General features: G+C 38.6%; 1 protein-coding gene across 2 annotated transcripts in view; it reads right to left on the reverse strand.

Moving 5' to 3' along the window:
• Positions 1–544: 544 nt before the first annotated feature.
• tent4b (terminal nucleotidyltransferase 4B) overlaps positions 545–27,183 on the reverse strand; it is a 66,657-nt gene continuing 40,018 nt past the window's right edge. Inside the window, exons 4-12 of one of the 2 annotated variants that reach the window (XM_085991469.1) lie at positions 25,658–25,778; positions 23,086–23,193; positions 19,455–19,583; positions 16,221–16,434; positions 12,114–12,240; positions 11,919–12,022; positions 9,880–10,070; positions 7,545–7,712; positions 545–4,636 (exon numbers count right to left, since the gene is read on the reverse strand). In XM_085991469.1, the coding sequence (XP_085847595.1) occupies positions 4,454–4,636; positions 7,545–7,712; positions 9,880–10,070; positions 11,919–12,022; positions 12,114–12,240; positions 16,221–16,434; positions 19,455–19,583; positions 23,086–23,193; positions 25,658–25,778 (1,345 nt within the window). In that variant the 3' untranslated portion in view covers positions 545–4,453. The remainder of the gene's footprint in view (positions 4,637–7,544; positions 7,713–9,879; positions 10,071–11,918; positions 12,023–12,113; positions 12,241–16,220; positions 16,435–19,454; positions 19,584–23,085; positions 23,194–25,657; positions 25,779–27,183) is intronic. The other variant, XM_085991470.1, reaches the window with a different exon arrangement.

Genomic DNA, 27,183 nt, shown 5'->3' on the forward strand with positions numbered 1-27,183 from the left:
GTTCATTAATTACAATAGCAAAACACTGTGGATGCTGGAAATCTGAAATAACAGAAAATGCTGGAAACACTCAGCAGGCCAGGCAGCATCCGTGGAGAGAGAAATAGAGTTAACGTTTCAGGTCGGTGACCCTTCGTTAATTACAATGTTATTTAAAGATAAAACTAGATGTTCAAATACCTCCCCCTGCCCTCTAAAATGGATGGTGAAACAATTGGCAAGTAGCAAATACTAAAGGCAAAATGTTTTGTAGTTAGTATTCTTTTCCTCTCCCCCCCCCCAAAAGGAAACATTAGACAGGTCATCAATGTGTTTTTTTTACACAAATGCATAAGTGTTTATGGCAATTATGTTAGGTTTTATATATCTAACAGTGAAGTTCTAGGTTTTATATATCTAACAGTGAAGTTATAAAGTACATCAATTGTCAGCTATTCACAACAGATTATAGCAAATGTACTTTTTAGCTCAGAAAGGGAGATGCAGTTTGAATTGCCTGACAAAGTCTTCATGCAGTTAGTTTAAAAAAATACTTAAGACAGCATTTCATGGACATGGGAAGACAATTTATTTTATTAGCAATTACATGTAAACTCCTGAGTGAACAGGAGATTTCCTGGGAGAACCAATTACAAGACTGCAAATAATTTTTAAAAAATCAGAACAATGCTTGCTTGGACAGACATTTATCAACGCAAACCTAAAAATGCAACAATGGAAAGAACAAAAATGAAATCAGCAATTTAAAATTTACTGGGAGTTGAGGTCCAACAGTTGAGGCAGAGCATATTCAATATACTAGGTCTGTTTATTTTACGTTAACAGTTTTAACTGGCAGTTGGACAGAAGTAAAAGCACAAATGAAAGTGGAACCAGCAGAGCAAAGAAATTAGTAGATCAAAGAAAAAATCAGTGAGGGAAAAGAAAAGTTAACTGTTGCCAACCAGGTGAACAGTGTTAGCAAGTCATAAGAGAAAAATAAACCATTAAAATGCAATTGTTTCAATAAAAGTCTCATATGATGTGCATTAAGAGTTAACAGTTTTAGAGGCAATTCCAAAAAATAAACTGCAAATTCTGGAAATACACAGCTAATTGGTTAACATCTATAAAGAGAAAAGATGGTTCAACACTTTGGTGTAGAACCTTAATTAGAACTCCAGTTCTAATGAAGGGTTTACATTAGAAACATCAACTCATCTTTTCTCCTTATAGATGCTGACAGATCTGCTATGTATTCCCCGCATTTTCTGTAGAGGCAGTACAGTTCATATTACAAAGAAGTTATATATCGTAAGTTACAGCACATAAATTAAAGGTTCCTTTTGCCGTATTCACAATAATTTTAATCAGAGACTCAAACCTGGTAAAACAAACTAAAATATTGTATACTTGTAAGTTGAAGTGACCAAGCAAACCTAATACAAGATACAGTTAAGAAACCACAAATTGCCAAGCAGAGAGAACAGGTCAACTGTTCTTAAGAGTTATTGATGTTTTAAACTTTGTATGAATGACTATAAAAAAGTTTAAGGCAAACCATATAAACCTCTATGTTTAATTTTTCATTTTCAAAAGTATGTGTACATTGCTTCAAGGCTGTTGTGCTGTCTCAGAAATAGAGGTTCATTTATCACTTAACAAAACAAATTTACTATAACTAGCAAAATTCCTAAAATGCTGGCAAAGATTCCCAATGGAATCAATATAATTGTTCAACTACTGCCCCATCTATTATGGCATTTCACCATAGTTGTTACTGTTATTTGGTATGCATCTATTTTAAGATCCCTTTTATATCACTGTCAGGTTACAAGCTGTGAATGTACAAACTGCTGCAGAACACCATAAATGTTAAGCATTAAATAATCAAATTTTATCTGAAAATTGTGAAATACTACTGCCTATGACAAAAATTACATAACTATCTGCAATTTAATCAAAATTTCCATCCACTCCTAAATAGTTTTTTTGGTTTACCTCCATCTGTTATACAGTACCAATTTGGTTAAAATAAATTAGCAGCATATACTGAAGCAATATAACTCAATTTACTACATGTAGTAAATAAGTCTAAAAAATGCATACTTCAATGTAAATATATCTGATCAGTAAAATAAAGATTAACTTGGAATATCAACTTGGCATGAAACCTCTACCTGACTAATAAGATCTACTGTAATCCAAAAGTTAGTGGATAGTAGTTTTCTTGTACTGCTGATGTATATTTGCTAACACAAAAGTTCCTAGCATTTTAAATCTAAATATATTTGTTACAGCTTGGAGATCAATACTTACTAGTACAGTCTTGGTTAAAAGATTTTTTGATCACTGTAATGATTTAACATGTGGATATTTACAGTAAAAGTTCTGCATCAACTCTTATGCCTTCACAGGAAATCTGAAGCAATCATGTAATTTTTAAAAAGTGTGAATAATGAGTTTGTGAAAGAATTAATGTTGTATTATTGGCATCTTCACTTCCAGCTGTATATTTTGCCAAAAGCTTAAGTGGGACACTATTGATTTAATGGGATAGCTCATCAGTTTGACCATTTCGATGCTGGTAATATGCCGATTATGAAGCCGGTTGAGTCACCTGCTTGTGAATCAGACTGATTGTAAAGTTTGCTGTAAAAAAACCTCATATTGCCGAGCTGGACAAATGCTTCGAAGCATCCTGACCGGGAAAGTTGTTCTTCAGTGGCATAGTGAACTAAATGTCAGAAGGGAGGGGGGAGCAATTATCAAGGACCTCCATTCTAAACAATACCTACTGTAATGAGCAAGTAGATTTTGTATTATTCTACACATGGAATAAAATGCCTGAATGACGAGCAGTACAGGTATCGTTTTCACTGCTGGTTTACCCATCAATTGTCCATTTTCTATATTTTTTTTGCATCTTGTGGAAACCAATTGCAAAGTTTTTAAAGAAATAAACCAAAAAAAGAGAACATTTGATTTTTCCTCTCCACTCCAATTAGTTTTATTCAGTTTGCTTTTATTGATTATTCTTCCCTAGAGCATTAATAACCAAGTCCATGCCTTTCCAGGTGCAGCCCCATCATCACTACGGGAAGCTTGATGTTTCTGGTATTGATTTTAAAAAGTCAAATTTATCCACAGTTAAAAAGGAAAATTGTACTGTGAACCTTTTCCAGTAATGTTTCAGTTTACATAGTGTGTAAACGCAGATGTCACTAGATAACACTTACTGGGTCTTAGTTTGTTGAATGATATTTGGTCATGATTTTATATATGAGGAAGAATTAAAGTCAGAAGTATACCAGGATTGAAGGGCTCAACAAACAGATACACATGCATAAAAGTTCAAGGAACAAAAGCAGTATCTATTAGAGCAGAATGCTGGGAGGTTACTGTCTACAGAAATTAAGTGTGATATCACTTGTTCTTAGACTTCAACTTAAAACTTATACTATTACAACATAGAAAAGCCAGAAAATGGGACAAACACAGGATTTATGCTGCCAGATCGATGAGGATGTATTCAGAAGGAAATTTGTGATCACTCCATTTGGTAAAATACAATATGAATATTTACTATTACACCTGAGACAAGGAAATATTAAAACTTCCTTCAAAATATTTGATAGGAACAATTCTGTTCATACAGCATCTTTAACAGTTGTACAAATGTCTACATGCTGCACACAGAATTAAACAGTATTAAAAACGTTGTGTTTCACTTTTCCAGATGCCATGTGCTACTTAAAGCCTTTAACTTAGTGTATTTCAACAGCTGCTGGAGCAATATCTTCTACTTCAAAAACCAATAAGTGAATCTGGAAGTTGCTACATGGATAAGTATTAGTAAAGCACTTTAAGCTTACCATATAGCCTTCTTTCCATTATATAAGTAGTGTCAGATAACATCCTTGGGATCCATTAAATTACCAAGTAATACTGAAAATTTCAATTTTAAATTTAAATTGCAATGACATGTAAAAACTGTTACCCAAAAAAACACACAAAGGTTACTAATGCAAATACTGTACTGATACAATCTTTTCTGTATATACACAATAAAAATGTCAGTATATGCAAAAATAATTAAAATCGTGCACAAAGTATACATTTCGTTGTAACATTTAAATTTCCTTTGCAAAGGAAGCAATGGAAATTTTGTTTTTCAATAATTTTAAGATCCTCCAACACACTTTTCTGATCAACTTCTTAAACTCGGGGAGGGGTGTTTTTGTGCATCGATTCCATCTTCTTCAAAGTCTGCTCCACTGCAGCTTATGGCCCATCTAAAAAGGGAAGCAATGTTTGTGACAACCACTGTAACCCATGATCATTTTATGGCAATCTGGAAAAAATCAAAATCCATACTCCTGGGAAAGTCTGAGCAGATCCCATCTAGCGCTAGCAGTCTTCTGTAGCTTATGGGATCACTGCAGGAATTTTCTTTAACCAAGTCAAAAACAGACTATCGACACAAGTCTGCTGAGGCAGTGTCTCTCTTGTGCTTCCTCTTTTTGCTAGGTAAATACTGTTGTTGATGTGGTTTGTTGCCTGGATTCTGTTTGTTTGATACACTTCCAACATGGCTGGAGTTCTGTTGTCCTTGGAAGCCTCTGATAGACGAACGGAATAGTCTTGCTGCACCATGCTGGAACAAAACAATATCTTAAGTCAACAAAACATTATCCCATTAGCAGAAAATATCTTGCATCAATAAAACAAAAACGCTGAAACAGAAAAAGTGTGAATATTGAAATTTAAATAACACTGCTTACTGCATCTTGAATATAATTCTACATGCTATGTAATACAATTAAGTATATTTTGTCACTACTACATTATGCAATTCAAAAGTACCATGAAGCAATTTGGACATCCTGAGTTTGTGAAAGGGGCGATATAAATGCAAGTTCTTTCTTATTAGTCTGTTAATTCTGTATACAGATACAAATTTCTACACTTATCAGCCCCTCGTCTTGCCCCCAATCCTTTTCGGACCGAATTATTTTCCAGTTATTTCATAACCAGTGTGAGAAAGTGTTTAATAAATGCTTTTTCAAAAAAAAAAAAAAAAACTTTTATACACTACAAACTTGTATTACATATTTGATTTTGGCAGACACAATTGTACCACTATTTCTATTAAGTGCAGTACTTTTTAAAAACCACAGTCTATCAGTACTGGTGCAAAAGCCATCAGAAAAACTAACATGTGCTTCCATCTCCATATATAGTTTGTATATAATGTTTTGCACTTGAAATAGGAAAGTTCCCAAACTCCTCTTCTCCATTATAAACTGCATCCTACAAACTTCCTCCCCTGCCTCACCATCCTCACATCTGACACCAGTTACGAGAAGCTCTTGAATTGGTCTCTAAAATTGTGGCCATCTGCTGCCTCAGCCTCTTCCACTCCCTGTCTTCCAAGACCACTCCTAACTTTCAAAATCCCAATCACCTAACACCCCAATCCTAGTGTTCCTATTGCCAACCTCCACTGGCTCCTCACCCCCAGCATATCAACTTGAAAATAATCGCCTCAAGCTCAGTCATAGCCTTGCCGCTCACCAGCTTTACAATCTCATGCAAATCTACATCGCTACCCACACCCTCCACTTTTGCAATGCTGGTCTACTGTAAGTTGCCCCTATCCTTCACTCCATCATTAGTGGCAGAGCCTTCAGCCACTTTGCTTCCACGCTCTGGGATTCCCTCTTGCTAATATCTATCACCTCCTTTAAAGTTCTTTTTCAAAATCTACCTTTCAACAGTCCCTTCAGTCACTTCCCCTAGTCCTCTTCCTAATCCTACCCAAGTTTTCTTCCAAATTGAGAAGGGCCTAGGGACATTCTACTCCGTTCAAGATACAGACCCAGAATTTCTTGGAGACCTGCACCATTATAATGGCACATCTACATTTGTAGGGAGCCTTGAATGGTACAAAATAAAGAGGAAATTATGCAATCTTGATATGTAAAGAATGCTTGCATTCAAAAAACAGGTAAACAAATTATGTTTGTCTTCATTCCAGCACCCATTATATATTGTAAGGAATTGATTCCACTTTAACTAGGATAAGAGAGGCACTCTCTTTGGGGACAATTTTGAACTGCCGGCCGCCCATTTCTCGCCTGAAAAATGGGTGCACGGTAGTTGAAAATCCTGAGGGGGGGTGGGGGGGGGGGGGGGTGCTAACTAGCAGTCCTTAAAAGCTCCACAGAAGGCCCATAAACTTTTTTGAGGAGAATATTTGTGGTGCCGGGAAGTACAGGAAAGCTGCAGATTCTTCCAAATTATTTTTTCCCTTATTGGCCCTTAGTTTTTTTTGCCTCTCTCAGCAGATTCCATGGCTGAAGTTGGGGGGGAGAAGGGAAGTGTCTAGTCATGATTCTCTAGTCATCATGGTGTGTGGGGGAGGCCTGGTGGACCAGCTGGTCTTCTCCTGCCTGTCAACTTCATATAAATGTTTTAATACCTGCTAGGCAACAATGCAAAATACATTTATCCATCCATTTCACGTGGAATAACTCTTTGGCTTTCTGACTCCACAATAAAGAATGATTTGAAGGAGAAGGACACCAGGGCAAGAAGAGCGAAGTTCACAGCCAAATATCACTAAAGCTTTCCTCCACAAAACAGACAGTGATATCAACTTTTAACGACCCAACTCCTGGAGTTGAAAGTGATTGAATGGATATAGTAACAGGGTGATGATATGGGAACAGGAACTGTGATTTGAACAATTTGTTTGTATGGAGGGTAAACGCCAAGACGGTCTAGTTGGTCCAAATGGCCTGTTTCCATGTTGTAACTTCTATATCTCTCTACTTTGGAAACATCCATTGACTCAGAGTTAAAAATAAAGTGTAGCAGAGTTCTTTTTATTCAAGTACATCTCTAATATCTATGTAGAAAAAATATTCTTTAAAAATGCATGAAACTTCATATCCCAACGGAAATCTGCCACTTCAGGTCTCTCCATTCATCACAACTAATGTCAATGATGTGAGAAACCACTGGCACTTCAGAATGCCACTCATTATAATGAGTGCCTTGACTTCAAAATGGCCCAAGAGGTGACCTGGAGATGCCCGACCCCAAGAAAACATGCAAGTGGCAAGTACACAGCAATGAGTGTAAGCAGCGGAGAAGAAAATAACTAACATGTCAATTCATAAAGGGAAGACCACATGGGCAATGTCAAAAATAACAAAAATCCACATTCATTTCCTTTGCCTCAATTGTGCTGTATATGAAGGATACCGAAAAGAACATATAGTTCTATCACTAGTTCGTGCAATACGATTGTTAGTAAAGAGAACCATTCCTTTAAAATTTTAAAGATCACGGTTCTTGTTTGGGGGGGGGGGGGGGGGGGGGGGGGGGGAAGAGAAAGGGGAGAAAGAGGGGAGAGACCAGTTAGGTTAGGTTATGAAGCAAGTTTCATCCAACACTGGCTACAGCATAAATTGGTACAGAATCAAGTCCTGAAAGTGGAATCTACTTGGAGCGAAATCGCACGCCAGTAAGAGGCCACAAAATGAATAATTGCAAACCTGGGCTTTAGTATTGTTGCTTGTTGAATTGCTTGATGTACTGTGTTGCATTTTCAAACTTGGCAGTGAAGATGATTCTGCTACTGACTCTTGTGGCACTGATCTGTTAGTATTGGACTGGTGACTGCCAGATTGTTTGGAGGTTTTGCAAGGTGTTCCATCAGAATCCTAGATGTAAAAACATATGAATTACATTTAGAATTATGCACAAACACCATCAAACAAAAACACTCCAACTGATGTCAACACCACTTTATTCAGTACTGGGACTTGCATTAGATGGAAATGTTGGCACCTATTATGAAGGATGCTATTTCTTGTAGGTCATGCAAGCCAAAATAAAAATAACTTTCTCCAAACCATAATCTGAAACTTACTGTGAAAGCATATTTATACCTAGTTTCAAAAACAAAATACTGCAGATGCTGGAAATCAAATGAAAACAGAATATGCTGGAACTACTCAGCAGGTCAGGCAGCATCTGCGGAGAGAGAAACAGAGTTAACATTTCAGTTCTGACCAAAGGTCATTGACCTGAAACATTAACTTGGTTTCTCTCTCCACAGATGCTGCCTGGCCTGCTGAGTATTTCCAGCATATTCTGTTTTTATTTTATACCTAGTTTGACTGATGAAGCAATGTAAAACAAGAAACGTAGGAAACAAGAGCACTTATTGTTTACAGAAAGAGATTATCTATAGTCTAGTGGCCTTTTTGTTTTTGTGAACCAGGTTTCAATCCTCCACTTTGCCAACATCAAGAGTCCTATACCCACAATTCAACACAAACCAGAAATCATTTAGAAAAATGAAAAATATGGCAGGTGTTGAAGGTAGAGAAATTAACAGTGTTGCAGTGAAGAAGAATACTGTGCTTCAATGTTCCCTCTAAGCTGTGTAGCCGCGCAGCCGGCGTTTCAATGGGGAAAACTGAACATGCATGGTATTTTGAATGGGCCGCGCAGCCCCTTAATGTGGCCGCGCACCCAAAAAGAATTAACAGGAACACTGCTCTGCATCTGCCCAGGTTATATCTAACCTGGAGTAGGCGCTTGAAGCCGACACTGGGTGTCTTAATCAAGATTACTAAAACAGAAATCAACCCACCCATTGTTTTCTATGATTCCACATTAATCGTTTAATTAAACCATTGTAAATGGAAGTTGAATAAAGGTCAGGATCACAGAACTGTATTTTAAATAAATGACAAGCACAATTTATCCAAGCCAAACTAAAGGCATTTTTCTGAATAGCCAATTGTAATGGCAATTTCTCCTCCTGCATTGAAAAATCAATACTGACTGCTTTGCTCAATTGGAATATTCAATGAAAATAAACATTGACCAGAGTAACCCATTGGAAGATTCTGGGAGCATAGTTCACGTCCTTAAATCACTGGAATTCCATGAAAATTAAAGTTATTCACAGTTCTTTAGCTTTAATTTTAAAAACTTATTTGTATTAGCACATTTATACAGAAAAAAATAGGTTTTGTAACAGTCAATTTAAAAGCATCCCATCATTAAAATACACTGAAAATGTGTTTGAATTTAATCTGATAATTAATCAGTTAAAAAAAGTAATACAATGACAACTCAAAATGTTATACAGCTGTATTTAAATTTCACTAGTCATTGGAAGGCACTTCCAAAAGTGTTGCGACGCCCCAATACACCATTTATCCAAACAGTACAGAAAACCCCCTCTTTCAGATGAACAAATAATTTGAACAATTAACTCCCATGTTGCACTGCATTAGATGATACTAATTCAGCACATAAATTAATATTCAATACAGTACAATAGTTATGCACACAACAAATACCGAGAGAGCCAGCCAATTTGGTCAACCAGTTAATTCCAATAAATGGTGCTTTGGTAAATGGCTTCCAATTGTAGCAACTGTGCTGGATTTGAAACTGTTTGGCCAAGTGTTTGAGTTCTGGAAGGTCAATTTCTCACAGTTGCAGGAAAAATGGCTGAGATAAGTTAATCAGTTCTCAGCTCTGCCACTCACTTGGAGTGCACTGCAGATGCACAACATTCCAAACCAAACATGGACGAATAACCTCAGAACTAGATCAGTGGAGAAATAACCTCCAAAATACATTAACGACCATTATGTGCTGACAGATAGCCAGGTGGGGCCCATTATTTGTGCAAGTACACTTTCTACTGTTTTTACATATTAACAATAAACTTCCTTCTTAATCCCTTTAATCATACTTGTACTGCAAGCTACATTTAAAAGGAAACATTTACAATTTTATGGGGAAGTAGAATACTTTTCTCTACAAAGGATACCTAAACATACAGCCAACAGTTTGGTTACTTACAACATCACTTGAACTGGATAAGGTAGAAGATGCAGAGGACAATGGACCAGACGATGAATTAGAAGAGTGTTTACTAAGACATGTTTCAGAGGTCCTACTTCTGGGCTGGCCTATAACTGCGCACTCTTCTGAAACATTGTTGTTGCATTTATCCAGCTGTTGTGGGCCAACTAGCAAAGTTACATCATTCCCTGAGGAGAAAGGAGGAAAAAGTTTGCTCACTGCAGTAAATGTCTTTTTCTTAATGACCATTTCCTTTATATGAAGATCCATTTAGAGTTATTCACTGAGCAATATTCAGTGAACAATATAGCCATTGGGCAGATTACAGAAAGAATGTTGGCAATAACAAGATCATACTTTAAAGCTAGTTATGAGGAATAATTTGAGCTTTTCAGCCTGGAAAGGAGACATCTGGGACTTAGAGGTGTACAAGCTAGTTAAGGGAATGCAAAAGATAATTCTGGAATAATTAAATTAATTAAATTGTGAGAGCAGGACAATAGACCACAGGTTCTTCACAGAACTGTTGCTTAGCAGTAGATTGTGACTTGGAATAACAGTTGGAAAAGTAATCCTTTAAATACATCGGATCTCTATAAAAAGTATTATACCCAATATTAAATTGAGAGGGGTTATCTTCCATAGTGGTTAAGAAACCAAATTCCCTTGCATTAATATAGTATTTTAGGAACAAATGATATGTAGCCTATTCAAAACCAGACCAAATTCTAAAGATAAAACTTATATTGAGAGGACCAATTTCTCAATGTAACCGAACACGGGAGTACTGTATATTTGAATGTTCTGACTTGGTTCCAAATTATTAAGGTATGCAAAACGGCATCAAGTGGGAGTAAGGTTGACCATAAATAACAGAGTCTAATAGAAATAGTAATCACTGGCCTAGGTTTAACTGAAGGATTTTTGCTATTACTCAAAAGCACGTGCTTCTTCAGTGGATTGCTACTGCAGAACTGATCACTTTGATAAATCCTCAGATATTGATATATGGGTGTAGATTTAAACCAGTAAGATAAAAAGGGACATTTAAAAATCAAGAAGCAGACAGGTTAGAACTGAACCACATAACAATCGTGTTGAAAGAAGATAATTTAGAACTGGTTAAGAATGAGAGGAGAATGGGAGAAGTCCAGAAAAATTGAAGTATCTGGGAAGGCTGTATTAAAGGACTAGAGGTAAGGGATTTAAAAGTGTGCACAACTGAAGGAGCATTAAGAATAAATTAGGTGATCTGGAGCTCTATGCGCTGGGGACAAAGATTATAATATAAGTATTAGAGTCATAGTTAAATAAGGACGCAGAGCGAGGGGCACATCTTGAAAGATATAAATTCACACAGAAGGGGGGTATTGTTTTTTTATGCAAAACCAAAAGTAATTAATCTTCAATTTACTATGGACGATGCAGAAAAATTATGGATTGAGACAAGAGAAGCTAGTTGTTGGGAACTGTTACAGGTTACTGAGTCAAAGAAAGAATGAAAGTGTCTTTCACGTCTTCAGAATCTCCCAAAGTGCTGTACAAATTTTCACCCTGAAAGGATTTTCAAGATAGTGGCCAAAAAGAAATAAAAGCTGCCTCAATGTAATGATCATACATTGAATAACTATAGCATCAATAGAAGACTCAACAGCAAAGCACTAAAAAAAAAATGCATTTTATGTGTGGGGGACTAAATTAATACAGTGAACAGCTCATCAACAATGCTCAAGTTCCAAGTGCAGATAATGTGCATAGCAGGGATCCAACAACATAACGCAGTGCATCTATTCAAACCTCTACTCGCCCTAAATTTCTATATGCAGTTACTTAGGAGAAAAAAAACAAGTTAAGTCAATAGCAAACTAAAATTCAGCAAGAAGTGGTCAGAAATCATTAATGAAACTAAAGAAAGTGGGGAGAGGGATAAAAGGAAAAAAAAAATTATGGAAAAAATTAATCTCAAATTTCTTCTACTTTATTATTTACTTGGGATTTTGTTAATTATCAGAGTAATTTACTTACAACACACCTACCATTAAATGGAGAATCATTACTGCTCTGTGGTCCCCAATGCTCTTGTATCCAGGTCCTGTAGTCAGCAACTTCCTGAGTTACTCGGATTATTCGACCCAATATACTGTTAAAATATATTGAATAGCTAACTCTAGCAAAATGAATTATAATGTGTCATACAACTAACACTAAATTGTTTAAAAATAGCTTCTTACCTTTCACATTCTCTGTTTGGGTAATACTTTGTAATTGGAGACACAGCGTGACTTAGAACAACATAGGCATAATCAAAGGCTTGCTTTACCTGCATGGCACCATATGAACTCCTACCAACATCATTTCCTTTAAAAAGAGAGAAAAATAAATCACTTAACACACTTTATGCATGCTGTGTGTAAAAATAACTCCAGACAATAAAACAGACTATATTTCACCAAGTCAAAATGCATTGGCCCAGATTTAGCTGCACTAATTACAGGGTAAAACTGACAGCAACTTCTGGCGTCTGCACATGCGCAGTTAAATGTTGAAATCTAGACGTTGCTGTCGGTGATACCCTGTTCCTTCACAGGCTGCGTTGTTAAAGTCTTCGCTGATGGAATCTGCACAGAAATCACTGTAGTGGCATGAACTTGGGGTAATTTACCACTAGTCTTGCATTAGAGAGATGAAAGAAGTTAGGGCTAATGCAATCAGGAGTAAGTGAGTTTTTAATGGCTTAATAAGTGATAATTACTGAACAACCTCTCTGGCCCTAAAAATTTAATTTTACTAGCATAGAGTCTCATTTCCTCAGAAGAAAATTAATGTTGGATTTTTTAAATATAAAAATTAAAATAATTTGAGTTTTACAGTTTTTCTTATATGTCTCTGCCAATGTTTTCAATCAATGGTTTGTTTGCCCAACAGTACTCTCTTCATTTTTAGTGTTTCCTTCAAATTTTACAGGAATTGCAGTTCTTAATTTTTTTTTAAAATCCTGATGTGACCATTGGTTGGGAAAGAAATGAATGCAACATTTTCTGGTGAGAAATGTTTCCTGATTGTTTTTCAGACTGGAGGGAAGTATACAGTGGTGTTCCCCAGAGGGCACTATTATGACCACTGCTCTTTTTGATATATATTAATGGCCTGGACTTGGGTATATAGGGCATAATTTCAAAGCTTGCAGATGACATGAAATCGGAAATGTAGTAAACAGTGAGGAGGTTAGCAACAGACTGCAGGAGGACACAGACGGACTGGTGAAATGGGCAGGCACATGGCAGATGAAATTTAATGCAGAGAAGTGTGAAGTGATACATTTTGATAGGAAGAATGAGGTGAGGCAATATAAACTAAATGGTACAATTTTAAAGGGGGTGCAGAAACAGAGATCTGGGGGTGTATGTACACAAATCTTTGAAGGTGGCAGGACAAGTTGAGAAGGCCGTTAAAAAAAGCTTATTGGAGCCTTGGCTTTATTAATAGAGGCAGAGTACAAAAGCAAGGAAGTTGTGCTAAGCCTTTATGAAATACTGGTTAGGCCTCAGCTGGAGTTCAATTCTGGACACCACACTTTAAGATGTCAAGGCCTTACAGAAGCGCGCAAGAGATTTACTGGAATAGTACCAGGGATGAAAGACTTCAGTTATGTGGAGAGACTGGAGAAGCTGGGGTTGTTCTCCTTAAAGCAGAGAATGTTAAGAGGAAATGTGATAGAGGTGTTCAAAGTCATGAATGGTTTTGATAGAGTAAATAAGGAGAAACTGTTTCCAGTGACAGATGGGTCAGTAACCAGAGGACACAGATTTATGGCGACAGGCAGAAGAATTAGAGGCAACACGAGGGATTTTTTTTTCTTCATACAGCGAGTTGTTGTGATCTGGAATGCACGGCCTGAAAGGTGGTGGAAACAGATTCAATAGTAACTCTCAAAAGGAAATTAGATAAATCTTGAAGGGCTATGTGGACAGTGCAGGGGAATGGAACTAATTGGATCGCTCTTTCAAAGAGCTGGCACAGGCGTGATGGGCCGATTGGCTTCCTTCTGTGCTGCATGGTTGTAGGATTCTATGATAATTCAATATTAAAAAACTTTAGTCTCCTGCACTGGCCATATTATTTTAACACTTTCTAATTTAATTGGTTTATTTTAATTGACAGTATGAAGAAATCAAGACTGTATAACCTAAATAAAACATTATTTTTACTTCATCGAACACATGCTAAACTAGCTGTCCAATAGCAGACTGAATTTAAGGGAATCTTTCATGCAGACAGCCTTGTACCAGCATATTTGGAAATATATATAACCTTGACTTTACTTCCTTGTACCTAATTTATTCAAATCTTTTTAATCCTAACTTTGAAATCTTTTACCTACTTTCTTATTCTATTTTGTTTCTGCTCTCTAGTTTGGAGGTGGGGTTAACAATTTTTTTTTAATTGATTTTTATTGATTTAAATCAACTTTAAAGATTCCAATTAATTGAAGGACCAAACTTGGAAGATGGACATGTGATCAGGTCAACCTTTGATGCATTTTAGGGAGTCAAAACAGGAAGAAACTCTGATGACAAGTATACTTGTTAGTGCTCCTGCAGCCTGACTGGCCAGCGGAGTAAATTTTTGTATTGCTCCAAATGGGTTAATTAGCATTAAATGTTAATAGAAGAGAATCACCTGCAACGGCTTCTCTTCCGGCTCCCGCATCATTACCTCTGGTGTCCCCCCAAGGATCTATTCTTGGCCTCCTCCTATTTCTCATCTACATGTTGCCCCTTGGCGACATCATCCGAAAACACAGCGTCAGTTTCCACATGTACGCTGACGACACCCAGCTCTACCTCACTACCACTTCTCTCGGTCCCTCCACGATCTCTAAATTGTCAGACTGCTTGTCCGACATCCAGTTCTGGATAAGCAGAAATTTTCTCCAATTAAATCTTAGGAAGACCGAAGTTTTCAGTCCCCACCACAAACGCCGTTCCCTAACCACTGACTCCATACCTCTCCCTAACATCTGTCTGAGGCTGAACCACACTGTTTGCAACCTTGGTGTCATATTTGACCCTGAAATGAGCTTCCGACCACATATCCGTGGCATATCTAAGACCGCCTATTTCCACCTTGGTAATATCGCCCGTCTCTGCCCTTGCTCCTCAGCTCATCTGCTGCCAAAACCTTCATCCATGCCTGTTACCTCTAGACTTGACTATTCCAACGCACTCCTGGCTGGCCTCCCACATTCTGCCCTACGTAAACTTGGTGATCCAAAACTTGGCTGCCAGTGTCCTAACTCACACCAAGTCCCGTTCACCCATCACCCTTGTGCTCGCTGACCTACATTGGCTCCAGATTTCAAAATTCTCATTCTCGTTTTCAAATCCCTCCATGGCCTCGCCCCTCCCTATCTCTAATCTCCTTCAGCCCCACAACCCTCCCACCCCCACCGAGATATGTGCGCTCCTCTAATTCTGCCCTTGAGCATCCCCGATTATAAATCGCTCAACCATTGGTGGCCGTGCCTTCTGTTGCCTAGGCCCTAAGCTCTGGAATTCACTGCCTAAACTTCTCTGCCTCGCTACCTCTCTTTCTTCCTTTAAGACACTCCTTAAAACCTACCTCTTTAACCAAGCTTTTGGTCACCTGCCCAAATTTCTCCTTATGTGGCTCGGTGTTAAATTTTTTGTCTTTTAATACTCCTGTGAAGCGCCTTGTGATGTTTTACTACATTAAAGGTGCTATATAAATGCAAGTTATTGTTGTTAAGCCATAATTCATGTAAATTCACATAATTAAACTAATAAATACACTTTATGAACAAATGCCATCAATTCATTGTTATTCTATTGTTTGTTGCTAACTCATTACTGTACATCATGCATAATGTCAAAAAAAGTCACAATTTTTGCAGCTAAATAATTGTCAAAATTCACAAACTGTCTTTACAAGTATATAATGAAAACACACAACATACAAAAATGCTTTTCTATGCATAGCAATTACATTTACTTAGTAATGTCAGAGATAATACAAATAAATGAAACTACAGTGCCTAAGTTTATTTAGAAAACATAAGAATAATTTCATGGCTTTTACTTCATCAACATTCAGAAGAGTTACAATGCCCCAGTGAGAGCACTACCTGATAATAACTCCCATGCATCAGTAACACTCTACAGGAAATGTAAGAAAACATTTAAGTGTGTTATTGCAAAATAAATGTGCCTTATTTCTAACTGATTACCTGAATCTATATCTTCCACATAATCTATAATCTTAAGGTTCACTTCAGTAGTTTTAATTTTTAAACTATCAAAACACCGTTAAAGTATTACCTTGCTGCAGTGGATCCTCGATATACAGCATTGATGGCCTGTATCCATCAGCCATAATTTTTTGCACTTCATCCTTAGCAACGTATGAGCCCCCATCATTTATCCGAATACCAGTCTTAAGATAATTAAAATGTCTTCCGTACAATTCAAAAAATTCAATTAGAAGCACTCCAAGATTAGCATCAGAGTTGCAGACATCTTCTCGAGGATGTAACTATAAGCAAAGGAACATTATCGATTAAGTTAGATGTTTTGATTTTATGTAAAACAAAAGATACTGAACCTTTATTTATTCTTTTTAAAAAGGGCTTCTATCTTCTTTAAGTAGCTAACTAAAACCATAAAGACGCCTTCAAGTCAGGAGGATACAACAGTCTGGGCTATGGACTAATCTATAACTCTTAAGTGAGTGGGTGCAAAAACTGAACAGAGACTTGTAGTGGGTTAGGATTTATTCAATTCCTCAGAATGTATGTTATGGAAAGGCATCTCATATCTAGCATCTCTAGTGAGAAAGAAGGAGACACATTCCTAACAATAACTAGCAGCTAGGCTGGGACTGAAATGCAACCTCTGGCTAGCAGTGAAGCAGCAAACCACTTCAGATATGGTGGCATTAAAAAATACCTCTGCCTTTTAATAAGACCCAGGATACTGCACATCCAACAGTTTATTATCTAGTTTATTTTATGGGTGTAAGAAATAATGGATAACTGCTCAGTGATGCATTGCTACTGAGGCAATAGTTTACTTCGATGAGGTGTTTTATGGTGGGAAGGGGAGGGAAAAAAAACAAGATTATACTGTTTATTTTCTAGAATGTTTTCAGGACAGTTTTCTGGTACATTGTTTTAGAATCAACAAAGAATAAGGCCATCATAGAGATGAGTAACAAACCAGAATTAGTTAACAATCTGACTCTAGGAATATTTTGTGAAAGAGTGCTAAGAGGGGATGTGGGCCCTTTAAAGATTGATGCAAGCGATACTATAATGGAGAAAATGGAAATGGAAGACTTGGTAAATGAATACTTTGTATCTGTTTTCACAGGAGCGGAAGAGGATAAAATACCAGTTATACAAGTGAACCTAAAAATAAGTCAAGGGGAGGAACTTACTGGATTAAAAAAAGTAAAAGAAATAGTAATGGGAGAAAATAACTGGACTTGAGACAGACAAATCTCCAGGGTTTGAATGCTTCCACTTTAGGGTATTAAAAGAAAAAAGGTGGGGAATTTGCAGGTGCATTAGTCATAATTTTCTAAAACCCTCTAGATTTGGGAATTGTGTCTTTAGATTGAAAAATTGCAAACGTCACTCCATTATTTAAGGCAGGAGGGAGGGAGAAACCACAAAATTACAGACTAGTCAGTTTTTCTCAGTTGTGGGGAAGTTACTGGATTCGATCATCAAGAACAAAATGACTGAGCATCTGAACATTGTAGACAGGGGATTTTCTATGGGTGTTGTCTACATGGACTTCCACAAGGAATTTGTTAAGGTTCTGCACAAGAAACTATTAGCAAAAACAAGAGAGCATTAGAGTAACTTGTGACATTGGTTGTGTGGTAGGAGACAGAGAGTAGGGATAAAGTGTTCATTCTCTGATTGGCAGGATGTGACGACTGGTGTTCCTCCGGGATCTGTACTGGGCACTCAGCTATTCACCATATATATCAATGACTTAGATGAAGGATTAGAGAGTTGTATATCCAGTTTTGCATATGACATTAAGTTAAGAAGCACAGTAAGGTGTAGATGGAAGCAAGAAGTTACAACAGAACATTGAAAGACTAAATGAGTAGGCAATACTGTGGCAGATGGAGTTCAATGTGGGGAAGCGCGAGGTCATCCACTATGGATCCATGAAAGAAAAATTGGAGTATTTTCTTAATGATGAGACACTAAGAACTATGGAAAAGCAAAGGGATTTGGGTGTCCAGGTACACAAATCACTAAAAGCTAGTACAGGAAACTTTGGTTTATCCAGAGGTTAACTGTCCGGAATGCTTGATCCACCAGCAAAAATCAGGAGCGTTTCCTTAGGGTTTTTTTTTCTTTTCGTTGCTTTTTTTTCCCCACCAGTCAGGCTCTGCAAGGTCGCGCTGAAGCTGTTGCTAAGCTAGAGAGACACTTGCAAGGTACGGCCGACTGTTTAGAAGCTGTTGCTAAGCAACAGGGTTTGTTGCCAGATACGTATGTTTCAACATTAGCGCTGGTTTGTCCGGCAGTTTTGATGGGACGGCAACAGCTCAGTCCCGTCAGTGCCGGATATCAAGTTTCCTGTATACAGGTACAAAAAAAATCAAAAAGGTTAATGGAATTTTGGCTTTTATCATAAGAAGGCTGTAATACAAAGGGGAGGGGGTGATGCTTCAGTTGAACAGAGCATTGGTCAGACCCCATCTGGAGTACCTCGTTCAGTTTTGGGCACTGCACCTCAGGAAGAATATATTGGCCTTCGAGGGGGTTGCATAAACGTGGGTTGTATTCCCTTAAGTTTAAAAGGGGCGATCTAATTGAGGTGTTTAAAATGATAAAAGGTTTCAATACAGATACAGAGAAGCTATTTCCTCTGGTGGGGGAATTTATAACAAGGGGGCACAATCTTAAAGTTAGAGTTAAGGCATTCTGGAGTGAAATCAGGAGCACTTTTTCCACACAATGGGTAGCGGAAATGTGGAATTCTCTCTCCCAAAAGCGTGCAAATCCAGCGTCCACTGAAATATTCAAGGTGGAAATAGTCAGATTTTTTTTATTAGGTAAGGTATCAAGGGATGTGGATCAAAGGCAAGTAAATGGAGTAGAAGTACAGATTAGGCATGCTCTAATTGAATGGCAGAACAGGCTTGAGGGATTTCACTCTTGTTTCTATATTCCTATGAAACTAAGTGGACACACAGACAATAGGCAAAATCAGCAGTGACAATTTTTCTGATGACAATTATTCATATTAATTGAATGCACAACATGATCAGGAGAGGAAGAAATATTCACTTTCATGGTTGCAAAATATCAATGGTTGCTGTTGAAAGTACCAACAGAATTCTATGATGTCAGGTCAATTCATCTTCAAGGAGTGGAGAAGGAAGAGGGAGGGGAAGATGAAAGAGTGATAAGGGGAAGAAGGAATGAAAGAAAGAGCGAGAGGAAAAAGAAAAGTGAGGGGTAAAAATCAAGCCAGAACAGAGAAAAGAGAGCATGAAACAGTAAGAAAAAGGAGAAAGATTTTCACCTGTAGAAAGCTAACAGCCATTAGGAATAGACTGTAGGAGCCAATCCCGCCTGTGAACACTTCATTTAGGTCTCTCTGCAGCAAGAACTGCTTCAGCACTAGAACCAGGTACGGGAGCACTGGAAACTTCTACAAAAAAGTAAACGTTTGTTAGCTGTAAAGTGGAAACTGTCATATCAAAATAACATTCATCCTTTATTCAGTACTTTAGGAAATCTGAAAGGAAACACAAACAAGGACATGGGAAGAGGAGAAGCAAAAGTTCAAGAGTGCAGATAACAATAATAACTCTGCAACATACTACTACACAGTTGTATAGAATTACATACAGCATAGAAACAGGCTATTCGGTCCAACTGATCTGTGCCAGATTTTATGCTCCACATGAACCTCCTCCCACCCGAATTCATCTAACCCTATCAGCAAAACCTCTTTTCCTTTCTCCCTCATGTCTTTATTTAGCTTCCCCTTAAAGGCATCTATGCTATTCGTCTCAACTACTCCCTGTGGTAACGCATTCCACATTCTCACCGTTCTTTGGGTAAAGAAGTTTCTCCTGAATGCCCCATTCGATTTTAGTGACTATCTTATATTTATGGCCCCTAGCTTTGGTCTCCCCCAAGTGGAAACATCTTCTCTACGTCTACTCTATCATAACCCTTTCATAATCTTAAAGACCTCTATCAGGTCACTCCTCAGAGAGAGACCTAAGTGAAGTGTTCACAGGTGAGACCAGCTCCTTTTCTAGAGAAAAGAGCTACACAGCCTGTTCAATATTTCCTGATAGTCTTCATATCATATGGAGACCAGAACTATGCACAGTACTCCAAATGTGGTCTAACCAAGGTTCAATACAAGTTTAACATTATTTCTCTGCTTTTCAATTCTATCCCTCTAGAAATGGGATGGCAGGAATGGCATATGAGGAGAGATTGGGTCGATTAGGCTTATATTCGCTGGAGTTTAGAAGAATGAGAGGGGATCTCATTGAAACTTATAAAATTCTAACAGAACTAGACAGACTAGATGCAGGAAGGATGTTCCCGATGGCAGGGGAGTCCAGAACCAGGGGTCACAGTCTAAGGATAAGGGGTAAGCCATTTAGGACAGAGATGAGGAGGAATTTCTTCACCCAGAGAGTGGTGAACCTGTGGAGTTCTCTACCACAAAAGGCAGTTGAGGCCAATTCATTAAATATATTTAAGAAGGAGTTAGATATATTTCTTAAGTCTAAAGGGATCAAGGGATATGGGGAGAAAGCAGGGACAGGGTACTGAATCTGGATGATCAGCCATGATCTCATTAAATGGTGGAACAGGCTCGAGGGGCCGAATGGCCTACTCCTGCTCCTATCTTCTATGTTGCTATGTTTCTAAATAAACCCTAGTGCTTCGTTTGCTTTTTTTTTTTTTTAAATGGCCTTATTAACCTGTGTCGCTACTTTTAGTGATTTATGTATCTGTACCCTTAGATCCCTTTGCTCCTCTACTCCATTTTCTGAGTATGGGGAGTCTCTTTATTTTTCCTACCAAAGGCATCACCTCACACTTACCTTTATTGAAATTATTTTGCCAATTACATGCCTATTCTGCAAGTTTATGTCTTATATTTTGTCGCAGTAGTCCTCAGCATTAACTATAACCCTCAATCTGGTGTCATTCACAAATTTTGATATAATACTTCTGATTCCCCACGTCCAAATCATTTATGTAAATGGTGAACAACAGTGGTCCCAGCACCAATCCTTGTGGAAAACCAATTCCCACCTTTTGCCAGTCTGAGTAACTACCCTTAACCCCTACTCTCCATTTTCTGTTTTGTAGTCAGCTTGCTATCCATTCTGCTACTTGTCCCCCGATTCCATGAGACACCCTTAGTCATGAGTCTACTATGTGGTACCTTATCGAAGGCCTTTTGAAAATCCAAATATATTACATCTACTGCATTACCCTTGGCTACTCTTTCTGTTACTTCTTCAAAGAATTCAATAAGGTTGCTCAAACATGACCTTCCCTTTTGAAATACGTGATGACTACTCTATTATATTTTCAGTTTCTAGATTTTTTCTACTTCAATATATTTTATTTAGCTGGAACAAAAACAAATTAATTAAGGTTGGTAACTAAAATTTAATTTTAACAATGTAAATTTGCCTTTTTTTGTACAACATTTCTATTCAAGTAGGAAGGGATAAACCAAACAACTATAGACCCATCAGCCTAACATCAGTAGTGAGTAAGCTGTGAGGCCATAAGTTTATCAGAAAGCTTTTAACAAAGTCCCAAGTGAAAAAATGTTAATTAAAACTAAAAAAAAATCTCGGGTAGAACATGGGACTAGATCAGAAGTCAATCACAAAACAGGAAGCAGGGATACAAATATGTATCAAAACTAAACATAAGCTTGTAAAATATGTGACAACACTAAAGTAGGGATAGCAGTAGAAAAAGAGGCTGTTGAAAAAACAATGTGTGGAATGATTTAGATTGGCTAAGTAACTCGGCAGATAAATGACAGTTGAAATTTAACAATAAAAAAAAAGCATAAAATGAATAGGATTGAATTGGTAAACTTGGAAAGAGGCCTAGGAGTGATGGCTGACTCATTACTTTTAATATCAGGACAATATGGTGAATCAATCAAAAAAGCAAATAGAATCCTTGGGTGCATTCGGAATAGTGTGTTGAATTCTGGTCACCACACCATAAAAAATAGATGCAAGCATTTTAGTGTAGTCAGTCAGAGAGGAGCAACAAGGCTGATCCCAGATGTAAAGGGCTGTGCTGTGAGGAAATGTCTACAGTCTAGAAAGAACATACAACATTGAGGTGTACAAAGTGTCAAATGATATAGATCAGGTAAACATTAAATATTACTTTCATTTATGCAAGAAATACAAGAACAGAAGACATAAATTTAAATTAGTGAGAAACAGTTTAAAAATAGTTTATCAGCAAGAGTTTTCTTTTTGGTCAAAAGAGCAATAAATGTTTAAAACAATCAACCAGGTAGGGAATAGATACAAATAGATTAGAACATCCAAAATAAAGTTGGATGCTATAAAGGGAAAGTCAGGGCACCAGACAAATGGCCTTTCTGGTCATTAATTTTTCTTAGATCCTTTTCAGTCATCACATGGGAAATAAGTGTGATTCATCTTTAGAATCACCTTACTGTCTTAGCAGTACAACATCCATGAAATTCAGAACTGAAACCACCTATAGGTAAACGCTTGACTGAGGCTACAGATACTTTGGCTGCATTGCCAATTTATGCGAGTAGGTAACCACATTTAAACCGAGGCCCCATCTTCCCTCTCATGTGTAAGTAAAAGATCCCACAGCACTATTTCAAAGAAGAACAGGGGAATTCTCCCCGGTGTCCTGGCCAACATTTTACATAGGATATACAGCACAGAAACAGGCCATTCTGCCCAACCAGTCCATGCCGGCGTTTATGCTCCACATGAGCCTCCTCCAGTCTTTCCTCATCTAAATCTATCAGCATAACCCTCTATTCCCTTTTCCCTCATATGCTTGTTTAGCCTCCCCTTAAATGCATCTATCCCTCAACCAACACAATTAATAAATCTATACCACATATAACAGATGAAAATACAGAATCTTCTGACCTTGATAAATTCACGGATAAGCTGAGCAGCCTTTACTCCATTTTGTACATTGAAGCTGATGTCAACTTTTACTTCAGTATAAGAGTCTGTTAGTTTGATAATAGGCACCTGATGCATCAAAAAAAAACAAAAAGGTTATACCAGAGGTGCAAGGGATGAATTAATTGCTCAATGCTTCAGGTGAGCTGCTCAGTTTCCTGCCCTAAAAACTGAAACTAAAACCATCAGTATTAACATTCTTAGTAACCTGCATTGTATAATACTGAAATCATTTAGCCAACTTTTACATCAATTATTTACTGGCAAGGCAGGTTCATAAGCTGCTCTACAAACACACTGCAGACCAATGTGCCAAAAGTGATGAAGGTTTTAATGTGCACCCAAACACAATCAGTTGCGTCAAATCATTAATCACCCAAGCGTCAACCCATAATGCCTTTTTGAAAGAAGGTTGACTCACTGCTACTTCTACGGAGTACCAGTAGTACTCCAGTGGAGTAGCAATAGAGCTGCTGTGGATGGTGGTAGTCCCCTTGAGTTGATTGTGGCCAGGGGCCTCTGCGAGCTCGAGCCCATGAGGGCATGGGTTGCAGACTGTAGCTCTTCAGTGCAGTCTGGCCCAGCTGTCTTTCAAGCATCATGGAAAGTATTGGTTGAGGGGTTGGTGAGTGCAGATGTGCTGCCACCCTGAGAGAGGGCAACACTTGCCTGTCCTGTAGCATAGGGCTGCAGCTCATCACTCCAACTGATCTGGGAGAGCAGATTGCAGGAGATGAGTGGTGCCTGGAAAGCCCTTGTCCATGTGGTCCACCCATCTATGCATCTGGTACACCCGTCTCTCCAAGGTGAAACAGATGTTGGAGCCCAGAGTCTGGATGGGAGCCTTTGGAGCATCCATCAAAGCTGCAAGTCTGGTAACACAGACTCTTGCTGTGAGGGTCCAGTTGCAGTATCCCTGGAAGTGGCCACATTGCAGAGTTGAAATGCGATGCAACAGAACTCCACATATGCTGAATGTAGGCGCCTCCATAAACTGAAGCACGGCGTTCAAACTCTTTGGTAGGCCTTCCAATAACTCATACAATCACTGGTGTCTCTCAAGCATTTTTCATTTTGTGGTTGGACCCCGGGGGTTCGCATCTCTGTCCTGCTCAGCAGAGCTAGGAGGGGGCAAGTTGTCTCCTGGGCTGTCCCTGCCACCAGCATCTGTTCTTGCTCCCTTGTGTTGTGTAGTGTGTTTCTCACCAGGTGCAGGCCCTTCTAACTCACTATCTACCCCACCCATGGTGCCAATCCCAGTGCTGGTGCTTGGTAGGGCTGAACACAATTGTCTATGCTTCCTCCGGAGGGTTGCCATTCTCTGGGGAGTCTTCTTCGTGAGCTTCTTGAGTAGGTTTATGCTGCTGGGAAAAAAAGGGACAAGAGTTAGGATGGCAATGAGAGAATGGACATGAAAAGCTTGACCATAATGATTGAGATTTTGAAGTCAACTGAAGGAGAGATTGCTTGTGGTACATGATGGGGTACAAGTGATAGGCAGTCACCCTACTCAGAGAGGCTGCCAGCCTTGCCATTTCCAATGCTGTTTTCTCTTGCTGTCCCATTGATCTGCAGTGCCTCCTGCTCAGGTATTGATTCTGAAGCAAGTGGCTTGAGTGTAAATTAAGGTCGGAGTGATGAGGAGAGGTGCAGGTTCTGCTACTGACACCAGGTGAGAAAGGCATGCCGTTAGTGGAAGCAGTGAAGGCAGCAAGCAGCAGATGGGTGTGTGTTAGAAGCAAGAATGAGGTGGTATTGTGAGTGAGAATGAAAGGTGATATAGTATGCACTTGTGATTGGTGGGGAGGGATGTGATGCAGGGGTGGTAATTGCTCTGAATGGTGGAGGAGAAAGGAGAGGAGCTGTGACCACATGCAATGCAAGAGAAGGAGAAAGGAGGAACTGGCCTTACCTTTGCTGATCTTATGAGGTCACTGAATCTCTTCCTGCACTGTAGGTTCTTGGAGATGCTCCTGCAACACTTCATTTGATACCTCTTTCCAGGCTTACTTAGTGAGACTGTTTGGCATCATCTTCCCACTTTGTGGGAAAAGCACATGCCTCCTAGTCCTGACCTCTGCCAACAACACCTCCAAGGAGGCATCTGAAAACTGGGGGCAACCTTCCCCCTCATTCCAGCCATCTCCAACGTCTTGAAGTAACAGAATCAGAAATTTAAAAAAGTGTTTAAATTCAGTGAATGCAACCTCCCTTTAAGAGATGCATTCTCCCTTTAAATATGATGCCGCAGGACTGCCACGTGGCGATTGCATTAAAAAGGTGGGCAGGTGGCCTGCTGCTGACGCAATCTGCCAGGCCTCGCTCCAATGATATCATTCGGATGCTCTGCCTGCCTCGACATCCACCACGCACCAATCCGCTCTCCATTAAAAACGCCACCCATATTTCTTTGACATTAGACAGGTTCTTTATTCACAACAAATACTGAAATCCTATTTCTTTGCTCTTGCCACCCTTTTTAAACAGACACAAAAGGAATAATTATACAAGAATTAAACTTCCAGGTACTTACAGTTGCTTTATCCAATACTTTCACAGAGCTCTCATCAGCCACACTGTGTTTCCTAAGTGCTTCCTCTAAAGTCCACAGTGGTAGAGTCTCCCATTTCCCAAACACCACTAAGTCTATATCACTGAATAGCAGAGAATGAAGAGAATTAGTGTATCATTTTTTGAGTCTAGTTAAAAATTTAACACTAATGGAAATTTGCACTCCACAAATTTCAACATTACTTAGACATTTGAAGACCAAGAGACTGCAAAGTGAAGGCAGTTCATGTAATTGATAAAAAAAATTAAACAAAAAGGAGAAGCAAACAAACACACAAGCTGGTCATGCTAGTCCAGTACTGAACGCTTCTCAAAATTAAAAAGGTACATGTTAGCATTAGTCCTCTACTAAATGACTGAGAACTGGCAAACAGCACTCTCTACGCAGTCAGTTTTTTCAATTACATGGTGCAACAAAAGCCAAGCCAAACCAATCCATTTATTTGAATATACAGGCTCTTTGTTTCACTGACATAAAAATATAACCAAGTTAATATAATAAAGACATTTTTACATGAACTTATCCTCAGTCTCCAAATAATTTTACTGGCTTTATTTCATAGCGATATTTATTAGCTTGGGAGTTCTTTTATTTACAGGTTTAAACCTAGAGACTGAAAACCTGATTTTGACATGCATCTAACGGAGAAGCAAAATCCAAGGATCGAACCTAGTAACGTCTTGATCTCTATGGCTCAGTGCTTTACCAGGCATCAAATTGGTAAGGTTTCCGAAAGGGAGAGTCAGTCAACAGAGAAAGTACCTAGAAAGAGATCCTTTGACCAACACCCTGCAATTTCATTTGTGCAAAACCCGCCAAGTCCCTACCACCTAGAATCATAGAATGGTTACAGCACAGAAGGAAGCCATTCAGCCCGCCGAGCCCATGCCGGCTCTCTGCAAGAGCACTTCAGCTAGTCCCACTCCCCCACACTTTCCCCGTAGCCCTGCAATTTGTTTTTCTTTCAGGTACTTATCCAATTCCCTTTTGAAGGTCACAATTGAATCTGCCTCCACCATCCTTTCAGGCGGTGAATTCCAGATCCTAACCACTCGCTGCGTAAAAATGTTTTTCCTCATGTCACCTTTGGTTCTTCTGCCAATCACCTTAAATCTGTGTCCTCTGGTTCTTGACCCTTCCACCAATGGGAACAGTTTCTCTCTATCTACTCTGTCTGGACCCCTCATGATTTTGAACACCTCTATCAAATCTCCTCTCAACCTTCTCTGCTCTAAGGAGAACAACCCCAGTCTATCCATGTAGCTGAAGTCCCTCATCCCTGGAACCATTCTTGTAAATCTTTTCTGCACCCTCTCTAAGGCCTTCACATCCTTCCTAAAGTGCGGTGCCCAGAATTGGACACAATACCACAGTTGAGGCCGAATCAGTGTTTAATAAAGGTTCATCATAACCTCCTTGTTTTTGTGCTCTATGCCTCTATTTATGAAGCCCAGGATCCTGTATGCTTTTTTAACCGCTTTCTCAAC

Source organism: Somniosus microcephalus, chromosome 6 (genome assembly GCF_052327205.1).
Source record: "Somniosus microcephalus isolate GS21.2 chromosome 6, FLI_Smic_1.0, whole genome shotgun sequence".
NCBI lineage: Eukaryota > Metazoa > Chordata > Chondrichthyes > Squaliformes > Somniosidae > Somniosus > Somniosus microcephalus.